At 37.7% G+C, this 25666-nt stretch overlaps 2 protein-coding genes across 2 annotated transcripts; both read left to right on the top strand.

Moving 5' to 3' along the window:
- Positions 1-666: 666 nt before the first annotated feature.
- On the top strand, positions 667-25534 carry LOC110102024 (RHOMBOID-like protein 5). The gene is made up of 5 exons (XM_028697892.1): positions 667-2967; positions 3136-3296; positions 11286-11449; positions 11530-11789; positions 25142-25534. The coding sequence occupies exons 1-5, from the start codon at positions 2669-2671 to the stop codon at positions 25179-25181; spliced, it is 924 nt and encodes a 307-aa protein (XP_028553725.1). The 5' UTR covers positions 667-2668; the 3' UTR covers positions 25182-25534.
- On the top strand, positions 13060-17741 carry LOC114580413 (putative clathrin assembly protein At1g25240). The gene has a single exon (XM_028697895.1). It carries the CDS (start codon positions 13943-13945, stop codon positions 14327-14329), a length of 387 nt encoding a protein of 128 aa, XP_028553728.1. The 5' UTR covers positions 13060-13942; the 3' UTR covers positions 14330-17741.
- Positions 25535-25666: the final 132 nt, after the last annotated feature.

Genomic DNA, 25666 nt, shown 5'->3' with positions numbered 1-25666 from the left:
AGGTCCACTAAAATTGACTTTTAAAAATCTTGTCTTCGTGATTTTTCAATGGCAATTAAAGGGGAGAGTGTTTGAGATATATTTCTTCCTAGTGGAGTGTGAAGGGTTCACAAGGTTACTCAAAGGTAAGGATCTCTGCATGTGGTTTGTATTTTTCACTCTTCCTCTTGTCTTTCTAGATTGCTCATGAGAAGATATTCATATAAGATTTGGTTCTCTACCGACACTTGGAGAGTGTGAATAGACGAAGGTTCTCTGCTTATACTTGGAGGGTGTGAAAGGACGATGGTTCTCTGCCGACACTTGGAGAGTGTGAACAGCCGAAGGTACACTGCCTACACTTGGAGGGTGTGAAAGGACGAGAGGTTCTCTGCCTACACTTGGAGAGTGTGAAAGGATAACGGTTCTCTGCCGCACTGGGGTTTGGTGGAAGAGAGTTTTGTAAAGGCTTCTCTGCCTTGCTATGGGGGCTAATGGAGAGTCACTTTGTTAATGTGTAATACCTGAAGTGGGAGGCTTCAGGGAGTGGATGTAGGTCGTATTTGACCGAACCACTATAAATCTTTGTGTCATTTTATTTTGCCGTTGTTTATTTACTTACTGCAAGTTTTATTTTTTAGTGGTTGAAAAAGTTTTTAAAACCTTAATTAACTTGCTACAAATCATTAACTGGTTTCAAACTTTTAAATCCAAGAAGTAACTTTTAAAAGTACCAATTCACCCCCCTATTGGTTAGCCTTGGGATATTAGCTTAGGTTTAATAACCTAATCGAGATTCAATAAGAATCAACATTCATTAGGCAAAATTTTAGTCAATTTTGGATATTATCGATGTTCTGAGCGCGAAGGCATAGTCCATTTCATGATTGAACGTCATTTGGACAACATCGTGCGTTAATTTCCTCGATTCGTGTGTCATTGCCTCAAGACCCTCGTCGATCTCCTCGTGCGACTTCAATTGAACAAATTAACAGTCATTTTTTTGGTATTGATGATGCTCCGAACACAATGACAAAAGTATGTTTCACGATTGGATGTCATTTGAGCAACATGGCGCGTCAATTTTGGGTGTTAGTCTCCCCTTTTGACCAATCTTATTCGATTTGCCTGCAAGAGGTTCCCTCTTAAGCAAATTTGATGCTTTGACTGCAATGGCTAGGTTGATTTGACAATTGAAGGTCGTTTAACCCTTCAAGTGGCGCATCATACTAACACATTGATTAACGTGTTTTGATGTGTAGGGGTCAATAAAGTGATTGAGTGTTGTTCATGATTTTAGTGTTGATTGATTGTTTGTTTGAACTTTAGGTTGATTAATTGTTGATGATTGAATGATTGTTTTGAGATAATTAAATGGTTGATTGGAGATGATTAAAGTGTTGATTGAAAACTGGATGAGTGACAACTGGGTAATTATCAACCATCAGATTGACAATCAAGAGTTTGGATAAATTAGGTTGATGACCTCATACAAAAATGAGGTCAAGATTTAGAAAGTGGAAAAAGATCCAAAATATTCATCTTCGCGTTTTATTTATAGGAATATCAGGGCTATAGAAAAAACTACATAAAAAAGAGTTAAAAGTATAATAATAAATAACGCATGGTACAAATTGTCATGTGCATGTATCATGCTTTAGCTGACTTGGTGAATTGTTGAATCTTTTATTTTAATTCCTTTGTTTTGGGGTAATTTCCCTTGTGTTAAGTGCCTACAGGCGGCTAGACATGAGAGAATCTACTATGAGGGCCAAGGTGAGAAGATTGTGGCTAATGAGTCCTCTAAAGTCATTAGCGACTTTTTGATGGAGTCCCTGAATTGCTTCGACATTGGAGGCAAGTCCATTCAAGTAGCAAGCATAGTGGACTTCATGATCGACTGAGTGTGGTGATGTGAGCTTGAAATATTCTTAGTAATGCCCTTCCCTCTAATTTGGATGAGTGATTGTCATTGATGGTTCTCCACCCTAGGTGGCAGTTGAGTAGCTTCATATAGTTACTATCAATAACTTAAATTACGACTCTACTTGAATTATATTTTATCTAGAGTTGATTGACCAACTCATTTGTCTCAATTCAATTTAAATATGAGTTAATTTTAATTTGACGTTTGATTGAATGTTGACTTCAATGCTCCTAATTTGTATTGGGCGGCGCTTTTATCCATGCCAATTTAGTTAAACCCTTCAAAGTTCATCATGAATTTGCATTAGCCCGAGTTTAGGATGAATTTTAGTTAAAATATAATATGTTTCTTCAAGTAAAACTAATATAGAATAATAGAAATTCTCTCGATTGAAGGAGTTGGAATAATTTATTTAAATTTTTTTTTTTTGGAATATTTGGGGAATTTCTTTAAAATTACTTTTACATTGATTTTTTTAAACTCACTCCTTAGCTCATCCTACCGAACCGGGTGACCTAAAGCCGACCTGACGGGATTGGACACCCGGTTCAGCTGAAGCACTTCGGTATAAATATTGAAACCGCCTGCGCGGGTGGCGAGCTCAGCTAACGCGTCTCCCTCTCAAAATCATCAATTCCAACCCCAATCCCCTGCCTCCTTCCACGGTTCCGCCGCCTCTTCCTCTCCACCTCTCGATATCCGATCACATTCGACTGTGCCCAAGAAGACAATAAAACTCACGGAGAGGCAAAGAATCACAATATGGCAATGCGAGGCGACGGCTCGACGGCCGTTGTCATGGACACGAAGACAATCTGGATACCCAACCAGGATCTTCCGCTGCCGCCGCCACCACCACCGCCGCCGCATAAGCCATGGATCGCGTGGCTCGTCCCCTCTGTCGCCATAGTCAACATTGTTTTCTTCGCCTACACTATGTACGCCAACGACTGCCCCGCCCGTCACCCTCCCGGCGACGTCTGCATCCTGTTCCGCTACTTCGGCCGCTTCTCGTTCGAGCCTCTTTCCATCAACCCTCTCATTGGCCCTGACCTTCGAACGTAAGTTTCCATCATCGAATTAATCGTGATATTCTTGTCATGTTTTGGTTCAGGTGGACGCCTTCTTGCACTGTGTTGTAGGGGAAGTGGGATGAGAGAGAGAATTGCGTATTTGATATTTTTTGCTAATGGGTTTTTTCCCTTTCAATTTGCGTATCCTTTATGCAGACTTGATACGTTGGGGGCTCTTGATTACAAGAAAATTGTAAGCGGAGAACCTTGGCGCCTCATCAGCTGCATATGGTTGCATGCTGGAATTATCCACTTGCTTGTTAACATGCTCAGCCTTTTGTTCATAGGAATTCGTCTAGAACAAGAATTTGGTTTTGGTGAGTGATCTAACTGAATTGAAATGATTTTGTTTTTCTTTTTTCTTTTGAAATTTTTATTAAGTGGCCGGCCACAGTTTTTTTTTTTTAACAAAAATAAAATTTATTCAATAAAGAATGAGGGATACAACAACGATCGACGAACAACCCGAAGTACAAACAGTAAGAACAAAAATAACCAGACAAAGAAAGAGAAGCAGCAAATAGGGACTCAGGAATGGAGGCCCCCCCACATCAACTTCGCAGTCAAACACGGACCATCAATAGGTGACAGAAGAACGAACATAGTTCAGATTCCACCAAGCAACAAAATGAGGCACCCAGGTTGCCAACCAGCCCAGCCAGCCAAGGAAGCAGGGGGCCTCCTCATCATCGCCAAGCCACAATCTAAAACCATCGACGAAATAACAAAAACCAAAGACCACACCCTATTTCTTCTTGCCTTTGCTTTTAAGCTTCTTTCCACCCACATTAGAAAAGCCATGCTTAATAGAGCATTATATAATTTCCTCCTCAAACTTCTAAAAACTCGTTTCCCCCCGTCAGAAATAGGGGAGTCCTCCAAAATCAACTAATCAGTTTAAAGCAAAACAGAGTCTTTCCCAGTCTTAGCCATATTGACTTTCATTTCAACATTAAACATAACAGATATAGGGATTTCAACAAAATTGACATTGCTCTCAACACCATCAATAGGAGTTAAAACCGATTGGTCATGGACCTACATATGCGATGTCAGATTAATAGAAGAAGAGACAACATCCGAGCTCTCGATAACCATCGGAGACAATTCCACACAACCAACCAAAGTTCGACTTGGAGAAACAAGTGAACCAGAAAGTCCAGCGTCCACAAAATGCAATTCACCCACATCCAAACCGCATGGGGTAGGCATAGAATCCACACACGATAAAACAATTTTAGAATTCAAACCACATTTTAAAACACCAGGCTCACTCGAACTTAACCGCGGAACCTGGGCTACAGGAGCCACTCCCTCCAAAACCATAACAGAGTCCATCTGAACGAAATTAGAATGAGAATTAGCAAACTAACCCCTCACAAACCACATCATTCTCATCGCTATTCACTGCAGGGTCTAGTTCTAATGGGGCTAGAGCATTCACGGAATCCCCAACTACTGGGATCGTCACAACAGGGGGAGGGGGGAAGGGGGAATTAAAGCAGAATTATCAAAAACCTTAATAGGAATCCTGTTAGAGTTCGACAGATCAGCCATTTGAGGATGTCAATTCCCTACCGCATGGCCAATACTTTTGCAAGAAACACAAAAAGAGGGGAACTCATCCATAACCACTTGTTGGACATAGCCAAACTTCTCAGAGCCTAACCACACCTTATCGGGGTAAGATTTGGTGATATCCAGCTCCACTAAAACACGAGCTAGAGACGGTCTGGATCCAATAGACATAGCATAATCAATTTTCAAAGGTTTGCCAAAGAGAGCGGCCAAAGCGTGAAGAATTCAGGGGGAAAAGAGGTGAGGTCACAGTTGCTAAAAGGATATCCAAATAGGGATCACCGACGACTCCACACCGACATCGATAAGGGACGACCACTTAGTAAGCTTTATATAACAATTAAAAACCAAATACGATTTATGACAGAAGACCCTGCAGTAATCAAGGTCGTTTGCGAGCTTAATAAGAATGTGCGACGAATCCAACAGGGTAACCGAAAACTCACCATTCAACTTGAGATTGAAAAAAAATCTACGGATGGTATCCAGAGAGGGCCGTTTAGAAGGAAAAAAACCCAACTAACGAGAACTGAAAAGGCTTAGCTAAAGCATCAATTTCTTGGTTCGAGATCCAGAGGGAAGGCAAGCCATGGAAGGAGGAAGCCCTAAGTTCAGGAAAATCAATGACAGAAGAGGAGCCCGCAAGAACATCCAAAAAAGAACAAGAAGAAGAACCCCCTAAAAAACCAGGGTCGCAAAGTTTCGGCGCCATCCGGCACACGCCGGAAGCGAAAAGAAAAAAACCAGTAAACCAAAATCAAAACTAGAAAAGAAAGGAGACTTCCCTAAAAAATGCAGAGAAGATCGGCGCCACCGAGGCGAGCAGCCCAGCAGTGCAGAATGCACCGGAGAAAGCGTGCGAAACGACAGAGAGCGAGAGGATTTCAAATTGCTGATGTTTTATTTGTTTTTTAGGGTAGAAGTGATTGACAGAAACCAAATTAACCGGCCACAGTCTATGATTTGCAATACAGAGGTATTTGTTTTGACTTAGGATCCATTTGAAGCATTTTTTTTTCACAGTTTTGCTTTTCAAAAAACTGCTACAATATGTTGTCTAACTTTATTTAAAAGATATATATATATATATATATAATTCTCACAACAACTTCAAAAAATTTTGCTCTTCTCAAAGCATATCTACGAATATTTTAACTGACACCTAGTCACCTACAACAGCCCCAAACAGATACTTTGTCCGTTCATATATCATTTTCTATTTGATATCAATAGTTCATAGAGCAAATTTTGTCAGACACATCACAACTAACAATGGTATGCATCTGTGTGGAATTTGCTTTTATAAATTCTTGCATTCAGAAATCGATCCATTTTTAAATTGGTTTAATATCAATTGCCTATGCTGTGCATTTTTTAATCACTAACTAATATCCAACTCTTTATATTTTGTATATACAGAAATAATAAATTCATTCAAAATTCAGATATTTCATCTAAAATAAGGTATTCAATATAAAAATGTAGCTTCACCCAAGTAACTTATTTTTTGGTGAAATGCTTTATTTTTTTGTATGTGGAAGATTTACAGGTCATTTGTTTGCAAGTATTAGAGATGTGAAGTGTTAAAATTTAAAGACTGTTGAACACCCAATTGACTCAGAATCTTTTTTAAACTAGAGTTACTAAAGCTTTCATTTGAGGGTTTTATAAGAAACCGATATTTCAAGTTTTCTAAAATGAACCCACAAGCCACCTAAATGAAGGATTTAGAGATTTCAAATTTGATTTGCCTGCAAAGACAACAAAACACCAAGCAAGTAAAATCAAAATTTAGGTAATTAAAGAATTATATTAATTATTTAATTACAAGTATTAAAATCAGTTAATTCCCATTACTTAATCAATTAATTAGAAACGTTTATCGACTAAACTTTGCACAATAATATGGCTAATATGTTATTGCTTTTAACTAATAACTTATTGTGTTTCTTGAGTAAATCCTGTAGTGGGTTGTATCATTGTCGATTTCAAATTGATAAACAATATCATAATATTCACTTGCAAAATATACTAATTGAATGAAATTGTAAGTTAAACCAAAATGATACAACCCACTACAGGATTTACTCAAGAAACACAAAAGAGGCCACCAAAGATAAAGAACACAAGCATATATGTGATTTGGCATGGGGTGCCTACATCTACGGGGAGAAAGAGGGCTAATACATTTTTATTAACTTGTACAAATAATATAAATCCCTAACATGCTTTAGATCTAGGTTTATCTTTAAAAAGAAATATAAATTTCTTAAAGAAATAAGAATGAAGAGATATCATTTGATCAAGCCAAAACCAAGAACATATTGCCTCTTTGCTTCACCTTCCTTCTACCTCAACTCCTCCTTCAAGAATCAGCTGAATCGACAATGTCCTAGTTTGTCGACTTCTTGTAGGACGCTTCAAATGGAATAATGAGAGCCAAGATGATTAACTATCTCACTTCCAAGCTGGATGCCCGTTCCTTCTCCAAGCTTTGCCGGAAATTGCAAGGAAGAGCAAAGAAGGTTTCACGTCTATACTCGCACCCGCCTCTCCCTCTAACTGCTCTCAATTCGCTCCCAGTCGCGCCTTCTTCGGTTTGATCGCTTGTTTGTTTGCTCGCTCGATCTCCCAACCAAAGACCCGACCTGTTAAATAAAGGAAAGAAAAACCAAATACAAGAAAGAAGCTACACCAAAGGCTACATACAGGGCTACACAAGTAAGAAGCAATGTTAGCAATAAAAACAAGTATTTAAAATAATTTAGTGTAAATTAATAAACAAATTAACAACTAATATTTGATTCAGTAATTAATTAACAATTTAATTAATAATCTCCACCTTGAACCAAATATTGCATAAGTCAAACCACCTCTTTCTCCCAAAGCTTTCTTAACCAGGAGGCCTACCTACCTAAAGTAGAGCGAGGCAATGCTGGAATTTGGTTCCAGACACTACCTTGGTGAGCATGTCGGTTGGATTCTTGTCTGTGTGAACTTTCTAAACTTCTATAATGCCTTAAACTAGAACATCCCTGATAAATGCAATAAGATATCAATATGCTTTGTTTTTTTATGAAATACCTTATTCTTCATCAATTGAATAACACTCTGATTATCACACAAGATAGCTGATTTTATTTCAGTGTTTTGAAGCTCTTCAAAAAACCCTTTCAACAAGATGGCTTTCTATATTGCTTCTGTAGAAGCTATATATTCTGCCTCTGATGTTGATAAAGCCAAAATTGACTGAAGATTGAATTTCCAACTAACTGTGTTTTTGTAGACTTGAAAAGCATACTCTGTCAAAGATTTACACTTGTCCAGATCAACTGCATAATCTTAATCCACAAATTTTAAAATCTATTCTCTGCCCCAATTTTTCTTTCTGTAAGTCAACACAACACCATCTGATCCTCTGAGATATCTGAATATCCACTTAACATCCCTCAAGTCCTTTTTCCCTGATTAGCCAAAAATCTACAAATCATACTCATATCATAAGAAATATTTGGCCTGGTGCAAACTAAAGAATTAATACATCAAACTGTCAGCTGCACTCGCATACTAAACTAAACCCATATACGTCTAATCTTCCTCTATTGTTGGTGACTGCGATATAGGAAGCCTGAACTGAGAACCCATTGGTGATGAAACTGATTTGGCTATTTCCATTCCAAATTTCTTTAGAACTTTCCAGATATAGATTTTTTTAGACAAATCTAGTAAGCCTTTATTTCTTTCCCTTGTTATATCTATCCCAATTATATGTCTGCTCTGACCTCAATCCTTCATCTCAAATTGACTGTTTAGTAACTGTTTTAACTTATTTATTTCTGAAACAGTCACTAGCTATAAGTATATCGTTGACATACAAAAGCAAATATATTGCACTGTTCTCTAAAAATCTTTTGTAGTAAACACACAAATCAAACGAGCTTCTTTTGTAAGAATTTTAAATCATAAATGAATCAAATTTCTTATACCACTGTTGCGGAGACTAGCTGCATTAATCCATTTAAAATATTCTTGAGGCCAACTTTATTTTTCTGACCAGCTTTGATAAATCCCTCTGGTTGGTTGATGTAAATAACTTCCTCAAGATCTCTACGCGAAAAATTATTTTAACGTCCATTTGTTCAAGCTCAAGATCATATCTGACAACCAATGACAAAATCACTCTGGTTAAAGTATGCTTGACAACTGGTGATAAAATCTCATTGAAATTTATTCCTTTTTTTTAGTGAACCCCTTTGCCACTAAACTTACCTTCCCAACATCTGGAACACTATCTTTTCTTTTGAAAATCTACTTGCAGCCCACGATCTGTTCATTTTGTGGTTTATTCACAAGTTTCCAAGTACAGTTTTATTTTAGTGATTCCATTTCTTCATTCATCGCTTGAGTCCATAAACCCTTTTGATCACTACTCATTGCTTCCTTATACGATATAAGCTCATCATCTAGTAACTTTTCAGCAGCTGTAAGAGTATATACAGTTAAATCAGCATAACCTAAACGATATGGTGCTCTTATGTTCCTTCTTGTTTAATCTCTAGTTAGACTATAATTTTCCAAACTGTTTTGATCTTGCAAAGTTCTCTTCCTGATGATTCTGACCATTGATATTTGCTGGCATCAGCTCCACCTACAACTGATCTGCATCACTGTTCTATACAATATCAGTGCTCTCTGTGGTTTCCTAATCCCTTTCAGTAATCTAATCAATCATTATTTCCTGCTCATTAAGATGACATCTCTGCTAATGATACACTTGGATTCATTTGAAAGCCAATATTTGTAGCTAAACAAAGAGATAGGAGTAGCAAGTATTTAGTTCAAATGAAGTGTATTAAGGATGAAGATCAAAAAGTGTTTTTATTAGAAGAGGATATTCAATAAAGATGGATGAGATATTTTGCTTAACTTTTCAATGAAGATTATGAGAATATGATTGACTTTATTGACCTTAGCACCCTAAATGAAAATAAAGATTTTTGTTGTTATCGCCTTATCGGTGTATTAGTAAAACCGAAGTTAATAAGTCTTCAAATAAAATGAAGTGTGGAAAAGCTGTTGGACCGAATGATACTCCATTATATTCCATTAGAGGTGTGGAAATGCTTAGGAGATGAAGGAATTTCTTGACTTACTAAACTTTTTAATATTATTTTGAAGACTAAAAATATGTTAGATGAGTGGAGAATGAGTGTGTTGATTCATATTTTTAAGAATAAAGGTGATGCATAATATTATGCGAATTATAGAGAAATTAAGTTATTGATCATACTTTAAAACTATGGGAGAGAGTTATGAAGCATAGGTTGCAGTGTGATATGCAAGAGCTGTTACTTGTGTTCAAACATAAGGCGGTTTGACCAAGCATTTTCCTATTTCAATTGGATTACATCAAGGATCAACCTTAAGCCCATATCTTTTGCTTTAGTCATGGATGTTCTCACTAGACATTTGTAAGAGGTTGTACCCTGATGTATGCTTTTTGTTGATGATATTCTTCTTGTTGATAAGACAAGAGAGGGAGCTGAAGGTAAACTTGAATTATGGAGGTCAACCTTAGAGTCTAAAGGCTTTCATTTGAGTATATCTAAAACTAAATATATGGAGTGTAATTTTAGTAATAATAGATCTAGTGGAGGGATTGTGACTTTGGGTGATCAAGTTATTAATAAGAGTACACGTTTTAGATGTCTTGGGTCTATTGTTTAGAGTGATGGTGAAATAGATGGTGATATTATTAGTAGAATTCAAGTTGGATGGTTGAAGTGGAGGAATGCATCAGGTTTGTTGTGTGATAGAAATGTCCCTCTCAAACTTAAGGTAAAATTCTATAAGATGGTAGTGTGACCTGCAATGCTTTGTGGTGCAGAATGTTGTCCATTAAAAGAGAAGCATAATATAAAGTTAAGTGTTGCATAGATGAGGATATTTAGGTGGATGAGTGGCTTTACTCTTAGAGACAATATATAAAATGAGTATATACGTGAAAAGGTTAGAGTAGCTCCAGTGTAAGATAAGATTAGAGAGAGTCGCCTTAGATGATTTGGTCACATAAAACGGTGGCCTTCCGATGACACGGTTAGAAAAGTAGATGTATTAGATTTTACTTATATTAAGAAAGGTAGAGGTAGACCATAAAAGGCTTGGTTAGAAAATATTAGAAATGACATTTCTTTATTATATTTAGATTAGAATTTGACTCTTAACATGACACAATGGAGAAAGAAAATTCATGTAGCCAACCCCACTTAGTGAGATAAAAGCTTGTTGTTGTTGAAGTAAATGAATTGTATGATTTTTTATTTTTAAGTTTGAGATAAAGTAAAGATGATGCAACTTAATTTTTAAGGAACATTACTTATACAATATTTCACCATGATGTTTCATAAAATTGATGCCTTAGTATTATTTATCTAGTTTACCATTACTTTTACAATGCATCGCAACAAATTTATGAAGTTGTCTAATATGAAGTAAAATTGATCCCTTAGTAACAGTTATCTTGTTTAACATTATTTTTACAATATTTCACACTATTGACACTTTAAAATTGAAAATATTCTTACTTTCATATAAGAATAATCCACTTACTTCCTTAATCATAATCCATGTAACTCTCTCTCTCTCTCACAAATTTTTTGCCATCCACTATGATTGACTACATCTTGATTGATATTTTTTGTTGTCTTTGTTATGTTTTCACTTGAAAGTGAAAGTTGGAACTTTGTATATCATATCCGGCATTGGTGGGAGTTTGATGTCTTCTCTATCTATTCAAAGTAAAATCTCAGTTGGAGCATCAGGTGCGCTTTTTGGATTGTTAGGAGCTATGCTTTCCGAGCTCATAATAAATTGGACGTTATATGCTAACAAGGTGATTTGTAAATACCTTCTAGGCATCTCACTTACCAGTAAAAATGTCAGACCTTGCTAATATATATGGCCTTACTTCAGTGTGCAGCCCTTTTGACCCTGTTAGTCGTGATTGCTCTTAACATGGCTGTTGGAATGGTACCACATGTAGATAGTTCTGCACATATTGGAGGATTTATATCTGGTTTTCTTCTTGGATTTGTTCTTCTCATACGTCCTCAATTTGGATGGGTCAACCAGAAGCATTTTCCTCCTGGATATGATATAAACACTAATAAACAAAAGCACAAAGTATATCAATATGTTTTGTGGATTCTAGCTTTTGTCATGCTGGTCATTTGGTAAATCTCTAACCATTGTCTCTTTTAAATTTATCTTCTTGTTAAAATGCTCTATCATGCATTTTAAACATTAATGCTTGCATCTCTAGCTATGGCCTGTTAGAATAAATCTGTAACAGGGACTTTTTTATTTGTCTATAATTGGATGAGTTTTTTTGTTCGGACAATTTTACAGCAGACGAGATAAAACTGCCTAAGCTGTGTTTTTGGAAATTTATTTTCAGTGGCTACTAATAATTTCATTGATTAAAACATAATTAGCAGATCATCTAGTTTGTTCAATGACTCGCATTGACCATGTTGGGCGAGTTACCATAGATTCATAGGCGAAGTTTTTGCATCTCGGTGATGGTGCCATGCAGGATCAAGTTGCATAGAAACTTTATGGAGAGGGAAAGGTACATAAATTTGGTCATACAAAGCTCTGCATTATCAGGATACCCTTGCTCTGGGTTATGGCCGTTGACTTCTAGTTTATCTTCTAAATAAATACTAATTAAAAAAAAAAAAAACGAGACTCCTTGGTTGCAGAAATGAACTCAATTTTTCAAAACTTATATCTTGGAACTATATCAAATTGCTAATGCCCTATTGCTAGATTAGACCACGTCTGTATGCTGCCATTGCACCTTGTACTTATTCCAATCCACTTTGGGTATTATCTCCGTTCTATTATTTTATATTGAATGCTGCCTATTTGGCTTCCTGGAAGTCCGCACTCCCTCTTATTTACTTGCATTATATATTTTCTATCATCTTACTTTGGAATCCAAAACAAATTCTTTTTTGTTAAGGGCATACCCTACTTTTAGTGCTGAATTTGATAGACGCATAACCTTATTATTTTCTTTGGTAAGTATAAATTTATAGCTAGTCCATGAAACTAGAATTAGAATAAAAACTTCGAATATAGGTTATCTTCTCGTACATGCAAATTAATAGAATTAATATATATTATAATTCATAGGAATATAAATATTCCATGCTTTCAGAAAAATTAAATGGGTTAGAGAGAAGCGTAATGAGATTAATAATTTAGGATTTAAACTATAGTATTTAAGGAGTCATAATAGTATATATGTGATTATTGATAAAAATTTGAAGAATAATATTATAAAAATTAATAGAATTGAAGATAAAATTATAGCTTTTAAAATTACTATTGATGTTAAGATTATTAATATTATAAGTACTTATGCTTCTCAAGTATGTTTGAAAATGTGTTCAATATTAAAATTTTAGAATGACTTAAAAAAATTTATACAAAAGATACCTATTGAAGAAATAATTTTTATTAAGGAGATTTAAATGGACATGTTAGTAGAGAGGTAGAAGATTTTAAAAGCATTCATGTAAGTTATGGATTTGGAGCGACTAATAAAGATGATAGGATCATATTAGATTTTTCTCGATCTTATAATTGTTAATATTTTATTTAAGAAAAGAGTGAAGTATCTCATCACTTTTAAGAATGGATACAGTCAAACTTAGATTAATTATTTTTTTATAAGAAAAATAAATCTTTTATATTATAAAAATTATAAAATTATTCCAAGTGAAAGTTTATGTTCCCAACATCGCTTTTCAGTTTTGGGCTTTAGGATGAAAGAGCATAATATGAAAAATAAAATAAAATATTATCCTAGGATTATATGGCACACATAAGCTATGAGTAGGGGTGCAAACGAGTCAAGCCGGCTCGGGCTCGACTCGGTAACAGGCTCGACAAGCCGAGTTTATCGAGCTCGCGAGTCGAGCTCGAACACGAGTTCGAGCTTGACAGCTTATCTAGCTCGAGCTCGAACAGGCTGCTGCTCGACTCGTTAGCTCGTCGAGCAGCTCAACGGCTGAACTTGCAAGAGGGAAATGCAAACACGAAGCGGGAAATCGAAGTCTCGAGCGGGAAATCAAAGTTGCGATTGGGAAAAAAAAAGGATGAATCTCAACGACGTGACGATGACGAGTTGACGACGGGGCGAGCTCGACGACGATCTCGATAGAGGGAAATTTCGAGCTCGACGGCAGACGGTGGGACGAGATCGACGACGGTCACAAAAGCAGAAAATTTTGAGCTTGACGATGATCTCGACGGCAGACGACTGGACGATCTCGACGACGAGCTGTTAATGTAGATCCGGCCATATGCTAACGGAATGGAGGTGGGGCTCATCCTTGAGGCGATGAATTGTGTCATCATTGAGATCTTTGAGATATACAGCTGCATTTGTAGAGGCATCGCCGGATTCCTCGTCGATGTGCTCGGCTCTGATGTTTCCGATTCCTCTACCTCGCACACCGCCGCCGCATCGTCAAAGGAGAAGATGGCCGTGCCTTCCGAGGAGCGGAAGCGACTGGGTATGGCAGGGATGAGGGTGCTCCGTAGAGATGCAGAGCAGAGCGTGCAACTCTCCTCATATTTCAGCCTCTGTCGTAGCCTCGGCGTGCTGAACGCCGCCGAGATCCCTCCAGTGGAGTCTATACCTGAGGAAGACATTCGCGATCTCGAGGCCTTGCGGGACTGTGATCCGTCTTGGAGATGAATGGCTCGATAGCCGGCGGCCAGGGTCCCGACGCGAGCATGACGATGATCTCAACGGTAGAAGCGACGACGACGACGAGCCTCGGGAGGACGGACGCTACAACCAGCGATGGATCTCGATCTCGAAATCGGAGCTCGACAGCAAAGCTCGACGAGCCGCTCGACAAGAAGACGAGTCGAGCTCGAGCTTGGATTTTGAGCTCGAGCTCGAGCTTGGTCTTTGAAAGTCAAGCTCGACTCGAACACGCCCTGACTCGAGCTCGACTCGACTCATTTGCACCCCTAGGTATGAGACATGAAATACTGGGTGCAATGTCGATGAAGGTGGTAATCCCAGTCAATAGGCCACTGCTTCAGTGCGCTTTAAAATCTCATAAGGCTCAAAATATCATGGAGACAATTTCTCATTCCTCCTCTTGGCTAGTGTCTTCTGCTAGTAGGATCTCAGCTTAAACTAAACCATATCTCTTGGCTAGAAGTGTACTTCTCTCTTATACTCATCAGTCTTTCTCTTCATGATCTGTTGGGCCCTTAACAGATGTCTCTTGGGCTCTACTAATATCCTATCCATCTCCTTTAAATATTGATCTACACAACATAATGGCATAGTGATATGCCCATAATATATCAAATGACATGGATCTCTCCCATATAGAATCTTGAAATGGGTGGTCTGTGTTACTGAATGATACACATTTTTTTTTTGAATGGTACAAAATGTTGTACCAATACTAGGCCCAAACATTCCACTTTGCCCAAATCTTTGAGGTATCTCATACAAAGCATCACAAATAGGTCTCCATGCTACTGTGGACCACCTCCATCATCTGTTTAGGGATCCTCTTCATGATTGCACCTTGTAAACAGAACAACTTCTTCCAGAATGACCGAGGAACACATTGTCTCTATCTGACATAATGGATTTTAGAAATCCATGTAAGCGCACCACCCGTATGAAAGCAATAGCCACAAACACTACGGTGTAAGGGTGCTTCAGAGGGATGCAGTGTGCATACTTGCTCAGATGATCCAATACTACCAGTATCACAGAAATCCCTTCGAATGCGATAACCCCTCGATGAAGTCCATCATCATCTCCCACACCCTCTCCGGTAAAGCTAGAGGTTATAGCAATCCTCTTGGTGTCATGGCCAAGTACTTATGTTGCTATCACACATCATATCTTACTACCTAGTCCTCTACATCTTAGTGCATCCCCACCACAATATACTCCACAGACAGTTGACTATAGATTTTCTGAACTCCTAAATGTCCTCCAACTGCGTTGCCATGAAACTCCTGCAATAGCTTGGGAATGTACCTCAATGTCCTCGGTAAGATGAATCGCCCTTGATGTAGCAGCTGGGGCTCCCTTAGCATGTAACTGGGATGACTGTTTGGGTCCTACAATAACTCGACTCTGATCTTCCTTAGACCCTCATCTTGTTGTCTCTTCTGTCTCAGGGCTTCCCAATCTAGGACCATAGGTATTGATAGAGCTGTCAACTGTAGTTCATTCGTTTTCCTCGATAGTTCATCCGCGGCCTTGTTCTCCAGTCTTGCAGTACTTGATCTCAAAATCATATCTAAGTAACTTGGATAACCACCTTTGATGCTTCTCAGTCAACATCTTCGCTCCAGTAGAAACTTCAAACTCCTCTAGTCTGTCATGATGATAAAGTGTCGCCCCAATAAATAGGGTCGCCACTTTTGGATGGCTAATATAATGTCATCAACTCCCGCTTATATACGGACTTTAATCTTTCCTTGGTTATGAGAACCTGGCTGAAAATAAGCAATGGGTCGATGATCCTGCATAAGTAATGCCCCTAGTTGGTATCCTGATGCATTCGTCTCCACCACAAGTGGTATGTTGAAGTCAGGAAGTGTTAATACTGGCATGTCGGTCATGGCTTTCTCTCAACTGCTTGAAGGCCTGTGTTGTTTCTTCCCACCGATTGAAACTATTCTTCTTTAGTTTCTTAGTCAGTGACCATACTATGTGCCATACCCTCGCATAAACTTTCGGCAGTACCCGGTAAGACCTAAGAACCCTCTAAACTCCTTCAGATTCTTAGGTAAAAGCCAATCTCACATAGCCTCATTCTTGGATCAGTCTGCTGCTACCCCTGCTATGCTCACCACATATCCTAGGTACTCTACCCATGGTTGTGTAAATGAACATTTTTCAGGTTGGCATATAGTGATGCTCCCTCAAAGTCTCCAGTATAGTGCTTAGGTGACCCACATGCTCTGCTTTCGTATGACTGTAGATTAGGATGTCGTCAAAAAATACCAAAATAAACTTTTTGAGGCATGGTTGAAAAATCTAATTCATGAGGGACCAAAAAGTGTTTGGAGCATTGGTAAGGCCGAAAGACATCACCAGAATTTGATAGTGACCCTTATGAACCCTGAAATTTCTCTTATATACATCCCCAGACTTCATTTGGATCTAGTAGTACCCCGACTATAGGTTAATCTTCGAAAAGATTACTGTCCCAAACAGTTCATCCAGTAGCTCATCAATTATGAGGATGAGAAACTTTTACAACATATTTTTCTTATTTAGGATCCTATAGTCCAAGCAAAATCTCCAATTGTCATCTTTCTTTTTCACCAATAAAATTGGGTTGGAAAAGGGGTTCACATTAGCTTACTAATCCCTGCCTTAAGCATCTATCTGATGAGCCTCTCTATCTCATCCTTCTGAATTTATGGGTACCAGTACAGTCGAAAACTAAAAGGAGAAGCTTCCTTTTTCAAGGTAATGGCATGCTCATACTCTCTGGGTGGCGGTAATCAGCTAGACTGTTGAAAAACCTCCGGAAACTACTGCAGAAGCTGATGTACACACTCAGAGACCTCGATCGGCTCCTAATCTCAGACCTCCTCCAGGCTCTGCAGCTCCAACAAGTAGCCCAGACTTGCTCCCTATATCGCCTTGACTATGGGTTTGAGTGAAACTATAGTTGTTCTGCACAAGCTGTCGTCTTCTCACAACACCACCCTCTTTCCCTCTATCTGAATCTCCATATTCAAATATTTCTACTCCACCTTCGCTTCCCCAATCTTCTGTAACCACTTCATCTCTAGGATCGCATTAATGCTCCTCAAATCCAAAAGAAGAAAATCCTCCACTATATGTAGGCCCTATAGCGTCAGCTCAAACCCCTGCAAATCCCCCTACTATTCTCCACCTTCCTTGCCCTCATCATGACTCCAAAGTTTCTTGTATCCATCAAGTTCAATGCCAACTGATCCACGACTCGAATTGAAGATGAAGTTATGAGTAGCCCCGCTATCCATCAAGACTACTATTGGCTACTCGATTTGAGATGAAGTTGTGAGTAGCCCCGTGTGAGACCTCGTTCCCTTACTGTTCCTCTTTGACTTGGATTTTCCTCCCAGGATCGTCCGGGACGATATTGAGATCGTCCAGGCCGATCTGTACTGTTCAAAATATCGTCCTGAAAATAGTTCTGGGAACCAGTGCCAGTGAACGATTCGAATTTTGGTCTAGATCGTCCCGGGACGATATTGGCGATGCAGGCCGGGCCGATCAAGCTGCCAATGATCATATAAGAAATCAGCTCGTTTTGAAAGGAGAGAGAAAATCATTTTTCATAAAATCAGATATTTCATGAGGAGAGAGAAAGAGAGGAAAAAGAGTAAAAGGGAAAAGCTTGGTTTTTGGATGCCATGCAGGAGCCCGCTTGTTCGTTGTTCATGGTACCAGATTTCGCTTATACGAGCTAGTTGGGAAAGTGTAGATCTCGTGGGTAAAGTGACTCCGAATCCTATTTCTGGTTTTTCTAGAGATAATTGTTGTTTTGACCGAGTTGTGCATTGTTTTCGTGTTATTCGTAGTCGAATTTTTGATGATATTTGTGATTATGAACCACTACTTACGTTATCTATCCACACCGCACAACTTTGGTATGTTATATGATATGATATTGTACACGATATTTGAGTATTTCCTCAACGGATTCTACCTTACGGTCCGTGAAATTTAGATTCTATTCGCCCTGTTTTTATTGAATAGATGAAATATTTCAATACTGTATCTTTGATTTGGATTCTATAAGACACTATCATAGTCTTTGTAATGAATGTCGTGCGATTTCTATACTGTAATTTGGAGAAATGTTGGAATTAGTTGCTTATTGCAAGGATTTTGATGTGTACAATTTTGATAGACTAGGCCGTTACTGTTTGACTGTCTGGCCCGATTTTCCCGTATGATTTTCGCGAAGAATTATTACTGAATTGATAGATTGATGAGTTGACTGACTATTGATATGTCATTGTACTATTATTGCTTTAATATTGCTTATTGATTGATTATGGATTGTATGTAATTGAATTGATTCTTGAATTGACTATTGATATTGGAAACAAGTGGAACCGATGGTTGAACGTTAGTCTTGGAGATTGACTTGACTGTTACAGGAGGTGGGTATATCTTGGAGTGGTAATTATCTTCGTTCATGTGGCCATGATTTCCTTTAAACATCGACTTAATGGATTTCTAAACAGCACTTATTGATGGAGTCATAAGGAGTTTATAGATATGGCCGACGGCGCCGACGGGCAATCAAGTGACACTCTTTTATTTGAAACCATTTCAAAACTTTATAATAGTTGGAGGTCCGCTCTAAAACATAGAGATTCTACAACAGCAAATGGATTATACAACAGCAACATAGCCAGTTTTGATTTTACTTGTTCAATATTATCGTATTGAATACCTTTTACTGTATTGACATACGGATTTATTGTTTTATCGATTTCTGCTTTATTGATTTGATCGGATTTATGGATTTACTGTATCGTACGGATTCTTGATTTCATTGATTGATCATTGAGCATTGATATATTGATTATGTGATTATTGATATGTATGGAACAATGGATGGCATAAGATTTTATTGATATTGTATGAGACCTTATTTGACTATTTATTGATTTTGCATTGTATTGACTCGACTTGCTACAGATTGATTTATCGTATTGCTTTTCCGATTGATTTTTATCGTCTCGATTTATGGTATGGATTATGGACTATCGATATGGATTATTGGATTCATAGATATGGGTTGTATTGATCATAGATACCCCGGCACCGATATTGATATGGATTTCTGCGTATTGATTCATAGATATTGACACTGATTTGATATAGAATTGTATCGATATTGATAGATACCGACATCGACATTGATATGGATTATGATATTGACATATGGATACTAATTGATTACGACAGATCCTGATATGCTATTGATACATTGATTCGTCGTACTGATTATCGATTGATTGATTGAATGGATTGGTTGCCGTATGGATTTGATTTTTCGTAGAATAGATTTCTTTATGGAGCTGATTGTATTTGATTTCTATTGACCTGATGATTTCATTGTATAGATTTGTTTTCAATTGCTAGGTTTTGATTTAATAGTTGATTCGATTGTTCGATTGGATTTCCCTGCTGATAGATATAATTGATCTGGAAAAGTGTTCTATTTGATTGAGATGATTTTCCCTATTGTAGATCGTACGTCGCATTACATTGAATCTGTTTCGTAGTGGTCATTGAATATTCTATATTGATATCGAGTAAATCGTATTGAATAATTGGATTTGACTGATTTGGCAAGAAGTACGTTCTACATGAGTCCCTTTTATTGAAGTTAATTGATACTATTGATTGATTAATTGATACAGACATTCTATTGATTGACAAGATGATAAGATTCACGAATTACTAGACGGACACGATTGATTGAACTGATAGTAATTGATTGATAGACCCTGGCTTACGATGTGATAGATATGACTGAAGCACTTACTGATTTGATTGGCTGAGACGTATTGATTTTATCGATGTTTTTACTGTTGTATTGATTTATCGATGTTTTTATCGCTGTATTGATTATTGATTATTGATTTCCCGTACTGCAATTGACTACTGATTTGGATTTTTCCGCTTGTGCAGACTTGGTTTCCTTGACTATGGATTTCCGCATTGCATAGATTCATTGATTCATGATTTGACTTGATTTGATTGACCTGCATATTGATAGCATTGTCGTGCTTTGATTTCAGTTGTAGGCTTTGGTGACCTGCTGGGCTTTGTAAGCTCATTATATGTGGTTAAAATTTTCAGGTCCGAGCAAGGCAACTGGAATGAAGTTCGATCAGAATGTCAGACGAATCCTTTCACTATTGATATCTGGGGCATCACACCCCGCTATCCATCGAGACTACTATTAGCCACTCCCAAATATGTCCCCTCACCTTCATGGTGTGATTTGGAGTGAATCCCACCACCGAGTTAAGAGACATTTTTGCCACATCAAGGTATAGGTGCTCTCCTCCCGCTACTGCTTCCTCCATAAACTCGTAGCTATTGGTCTCCTCCTCATCACAAATTGTAAGGACTTGGAGTGTGTGGCCCTTGCACCGATGGCCTAGTACATACTTCTCATCACATCAGAAGCACAAACCCTTCGCTATCTTATTCTGCATCTCTATCTCTATGAGGCGCTTGAAGTTGTCTTCGGGCGAACTCCCCAATTCTTTTTCCATGGTGCCTCCCGTTGAAATGACATTATTTGGGTCCTTGGTGCCAATGAAGTGGAGACTCTTGTAAGAGCCTCCCATTACTACTCTCCTATTGGTCCTCTCCACCTGTCTCCGATCCTCCACTATATGGGCTAGTTCCATGGTCTTCCTCAACCCCCTTGACCTCAACAATTGGAGGTCTGCTCGTATGTTGGGCTTTAGGTCCTTCATGAAATTTTCCTCCAACTCTGCCTCTGAAATCCCTCTCAAATGCCCCAACAGCAACTCAAATCTCTCCATATACTCCATGACCACCCCCTCCCGAGTCAAGGTAAAGAATTGCTCTTATAGGTCTCCTCGGATGGCTCGGAAATGCTCCAACAAGCAATTCTTAAACTCTTCCCAAGAACGAATCAGAGATCTAGTCTCCTCCACTGGAACCAAGCTAGGGCTTTTCCCTCCAGGCATAGCCCTGCGACTATAAGCCTCTCCCCCTCATTTAACTCATTCACCGTAAAATACCTCTCCGCCTAGTACACCCGCTCATGGGCATCCTCCCCTCAAATATTGGCTTCTTTAACTTCCTCACCCTAGCATCTTCACTTCAACTTCCTCTCCCTCCAACGGTTCCCCCCGTGTATTGAGGGTGAGAATCCCACCTTTCTTCCATTCTCCTTACATAACCTGACTCCCATGGCTCGGCTCGACCCGCATCTTCAGTCGCTCACTCCCTTTGTCCTAAATGTCTCCCATAATGGTTGGTCACCCCACCACCTCCTCCAAAAACTCTATCCTTGTTGCCCCCCACCCCATCCGAAAAACTTGATCTGTCCCTTATCGAAGCCCTAGGAGGCGACTCTTGATGAAAGAAACTCTCCTTATTGAACTCCTTCAGGCTGATGTCTTTTCCCTTAGATTCGACCAAGGGAATCACGGGAAAATCTTGATTAGGGTTAGCAATCGGAATCCCCAGTGAAGTTTTGGATTGCATCTCCATAAGCTTCCTCATAATCTCCTTCAACCTTCCAAATCGGCTCTCCATTCAATTCTCCATGGATGAAAACCTTCCTTTAATGGTTGAGAACTTCTCCATCCCGGATTTGATTTGCTCAATTTCTCCTTCCAATGCATCCACCTTCTTTGTCGCCATTTCTCCAAAACCTCGCTCTGGTACCCCATTTGATGCGACTTGGAAGCAAAATAACAAATTATATAAGAAGAAATTGCAAGAACAATAATGGGGGCTGATTTTTATTACTCCTCCAACAATAACAAAATATACAATTGATCTATTATTCGAGAGGTAGATCGGCTCTCCAACAAAACCTAGACGCTGCTAGGAACAACTTCAAAAAGAACTACAACAAACACAATCTCATGATGAAAGTAAAGCTATCCAGTTAACCCTAATATAATCCTTCCTACTTCCCTCTCAAATCTGAATTCAAATCTCTCTTTTCCTAAATAAAACATTTCCTAATTCAAAACATCCATCTTTTTCTAAATTGAAACCTTCCTAAATATCTCCCATTGATTCCTTCTTCTTACATAATAAATAGTAGCTCTCCTAGGTCCCATAAGGGAGTCAAACTTCCCCCTCCTAAAATAGATTATATTTGAAATTGTGTATTATATTGTCCTAAAATAGATTAAAATAATTTGTTGTTAATTTGGAAGGTTACGAATTTCAAATTCAAAAGAATTTAAAATTCAAATCCCTTCCTAATACAATATAATATATTTTAGGAAATCTCCAATCTACACAAATCTGAAATCAAAATCAGATTTCATTTAATTTCCACATTCAATGAATGTGGACGCCAATTAATTCCCCTTGCATGGCATGCCCACCCTCTCTCTCCAATTCAAATAACCCACATTAATGCTCTCCCCATTAAATCTACAATCAAATCCAATCAAGGGCTGCCGCCCCTCTCACTTCCTCAATTACTTCCTATGCCCATTTGGCCATTAATGCTCCACAAATCAATCAATCAATGCCCAATTACTTTCCTGCTTTAAGGCTGAAATTAATTTTCAGATTTCTAAATTTGTTTCCTTCCCCTATTCAAATTCAAATTTCCCTGGAATCAAAATTCTCCTCCCCTCCTCCCTATGGCCGGCCACTACCCCATCCCCTCCCACTTAAACTAATCAATCAAACACTGAATTTTTCCCTTGCTAAAGTGTTGTCCAAAATTTCAGGGCCTTTGAAACTGCTTGTCCAGAATTGTTTCAAAGCCGATATCTACTGTCCATAAGGTCCAAGCTGCTGTCCCGAAATTTCAACAAACTACTATTATTGTCCCGCTATCCGGAAAGTAACCAAATGCTGTTAAGAAGCTCCAATATTTTGCTATTAACCATTCCTTTATCTTGACGAAGGTAAACTCCTTCCAAGTCTCATATCTTCTAAGTTATCTTTAGTTGTGGCTTTGATTGACTCCTAAAGATCATATAAACTCTCTCCGCTAAGCCTAGTAATTTAGGAGTGTGTGAGGGATTCGTCATAGCGAATAATCTCTTTGTTAACGTAGGAATTTCTTGTTGAAAATCTTTCATGAATGCTATGTTTGAATAATTGATTATTTTGTGATCTTAACTTCTAGTTGTGTGACTTGGCCTAAGCTCGTTTCACCCCTCTCGTTTTCTTTCATTGTTTAAATCGCTACAAGCTAATATTTAATATTGCTCTCGTCTAAAAGCGTGCAACTTCTTATTTAACATTGCCTAAACATTTAAGTCCTGCATCACTTTGCTTCCATTTCATCTTTACAAAAGGAATCATTATGTTTCTCAATTTACGAACATCCCTTATCAATATTATTTCAGGTTCCTCTACATGTTTCAAATCATTTTAAAGTTCAATTTCATTCTGAGAAACTGTCTAAGTTTCATTTGTAACTCATTTTTTGAGTATTAATATATGAAAAATATTAGGTATGTCAAACATATCTACAGGTAGTGCTAGTTTGTAAGAAACTTGTCCCACTTTTTCAATAATCTCAAACAGCCCAATATAAAGAGGATTGAGTTTTCCGCCTTGACCAAATCTAGAAACACCCTTCATTGGTCTAACCTTTAAGAATATAAAAACTCCCACTTCAAATTTATTATGAAGCAACTTTGCAATAGTTATTGAAAGGAAAAAATGAGACTCATGGAGAGAAGCCTTCTAACCCTCAAGAGGAAGGCTCCTAGAAAGCCCATGAAGAGGAAAGAAAAAACGAAAAAGTCTTCAAAAGAGATATACTTTATTTGAAATGTAGGTGTAGCTCGAATGTCATAATGAAGATCACCTCTTCGAGAAAAATGCTGAGTGAAATGACTTGCCTCTTAAACTCAATTGTTTTAAATTGGGCTTGTTGAAATATTTGCTAGTAAAAACTCTTCATTGTGGAGATAAAAACAAGCACAACATAATGTAAGTAAATAATAAATAATATATATTTTCTTGTTGTTTGCCTCTAATCTATCAAGATCCATGCCTATTCGCCGCCCAAATTAGGATTCCATTAGATATTGCCAAATTTTGCTCCTTGAGCTAACAAAGAAATCTATCACATTCAGAAACACTCTTAAACGGCAAGTGCTACCCAATAATACATTTTATAGTATAACAAACTAGCCCTTCCAAGGCTAAGAAAATTGTTAAGTATAACATTGAAAACAAGAAGATCTATCTTATAATGAATCAAACACTTTGGCTCTTGATCTTCTTTTGCACTAGATTTATGCTTCGTTTGGGACAGTTTTCTTACTGCTTTCTAAAATTATTTTCTAATGTAAAAATTTTTAGTTCAAGAAACTTTTATACTAGTGTGAAAGCCATCTTAAATGAAGCCTTAATTTGAATAGAAGGTGGGCCACAGCTTTGTTTGTTTTAGATACAACTACTCATCTTTCTCTCTCTCATAATCCTATTGTGTTCGTTCTTACAAAGGTTGAGTTGTTGACATCACATATGGAAGGAGAGCTTCTCAATCCAAACAATGTTGTAATTTTAAGAAAGTTTGCTTCTGGATGATACTTTTATAACCATAAAGTATATTACCTTGTCAATTCAAATGCCTTGCAAGTTGCAACTATCACTTTCTGATTGCATAGGTCTGTACAAGTCTATGTCAAATACCAAATAATTTTAATAATGCATGCACAATATTCAAGAGCTTTGTGAACCAAATTGCATTTTTTATCATTTTGAATAACATTATAACTTATCTTTTTGTGGATTTCACGTCAGGTTCATGAATAACTCTATTCAGCTGTTTGTCCATCATTAACGAAGTCAAATATTATGATCCAGTACAGATTTTACTACATATTCAAGAAGAATATGATCCTATAAGCGACAATTTTCTTCGTCAAATTTTTGACATTTTCATAACCTTTTGTTTCATGGAGATTGTTGTAGCTTATTTTGTATGTAGAATGAAAAGGAATTTGAGATGTGGCACTGTTACTAATTGATTGCCTTTCGGCACTTATGAAGTATTTTAGCTTCATATGTTAATTGTTTTGAATGTCTGAGTACAATTAATTGGGTGGGGCTAACCGAAATGTAATATGGTTGAACCAAAAAGAGGCGTGTAGATAAGAATATAAGATAATTTGTGACATTTGTCCTTTTTGTTATTATCATTATTTCAGCGGTGCGAACAATTTTAATAATTTTCTTTTTGTTGTTCTGTTCAAAAATCCTTATCTAAAATGGTACTTGGTGAACAAAGTTTTTATTTAGGAGCTATTTGGTTTGAAGTCAAATAAG

This window comes from Dendrobium catenatum, unplaced genomic scaffold, assembly GCF_001605985.2.
Source record: "Dendrobium catenatum unplaced genomic scaffold, ASM160598v2 fragScaff_scaffold_1021, whole genome shotgun sequence".
Lineage (NCBI taxonomy): Eukaryota > Viridiplantae > Streptophyta > Magnoliopsida > Asparagales > Orchidaceae > Dendrobium > Dendrobium catenatum.
This window is presented reverse-complemented; position numbering and strand designations above follow the sequence as displayed.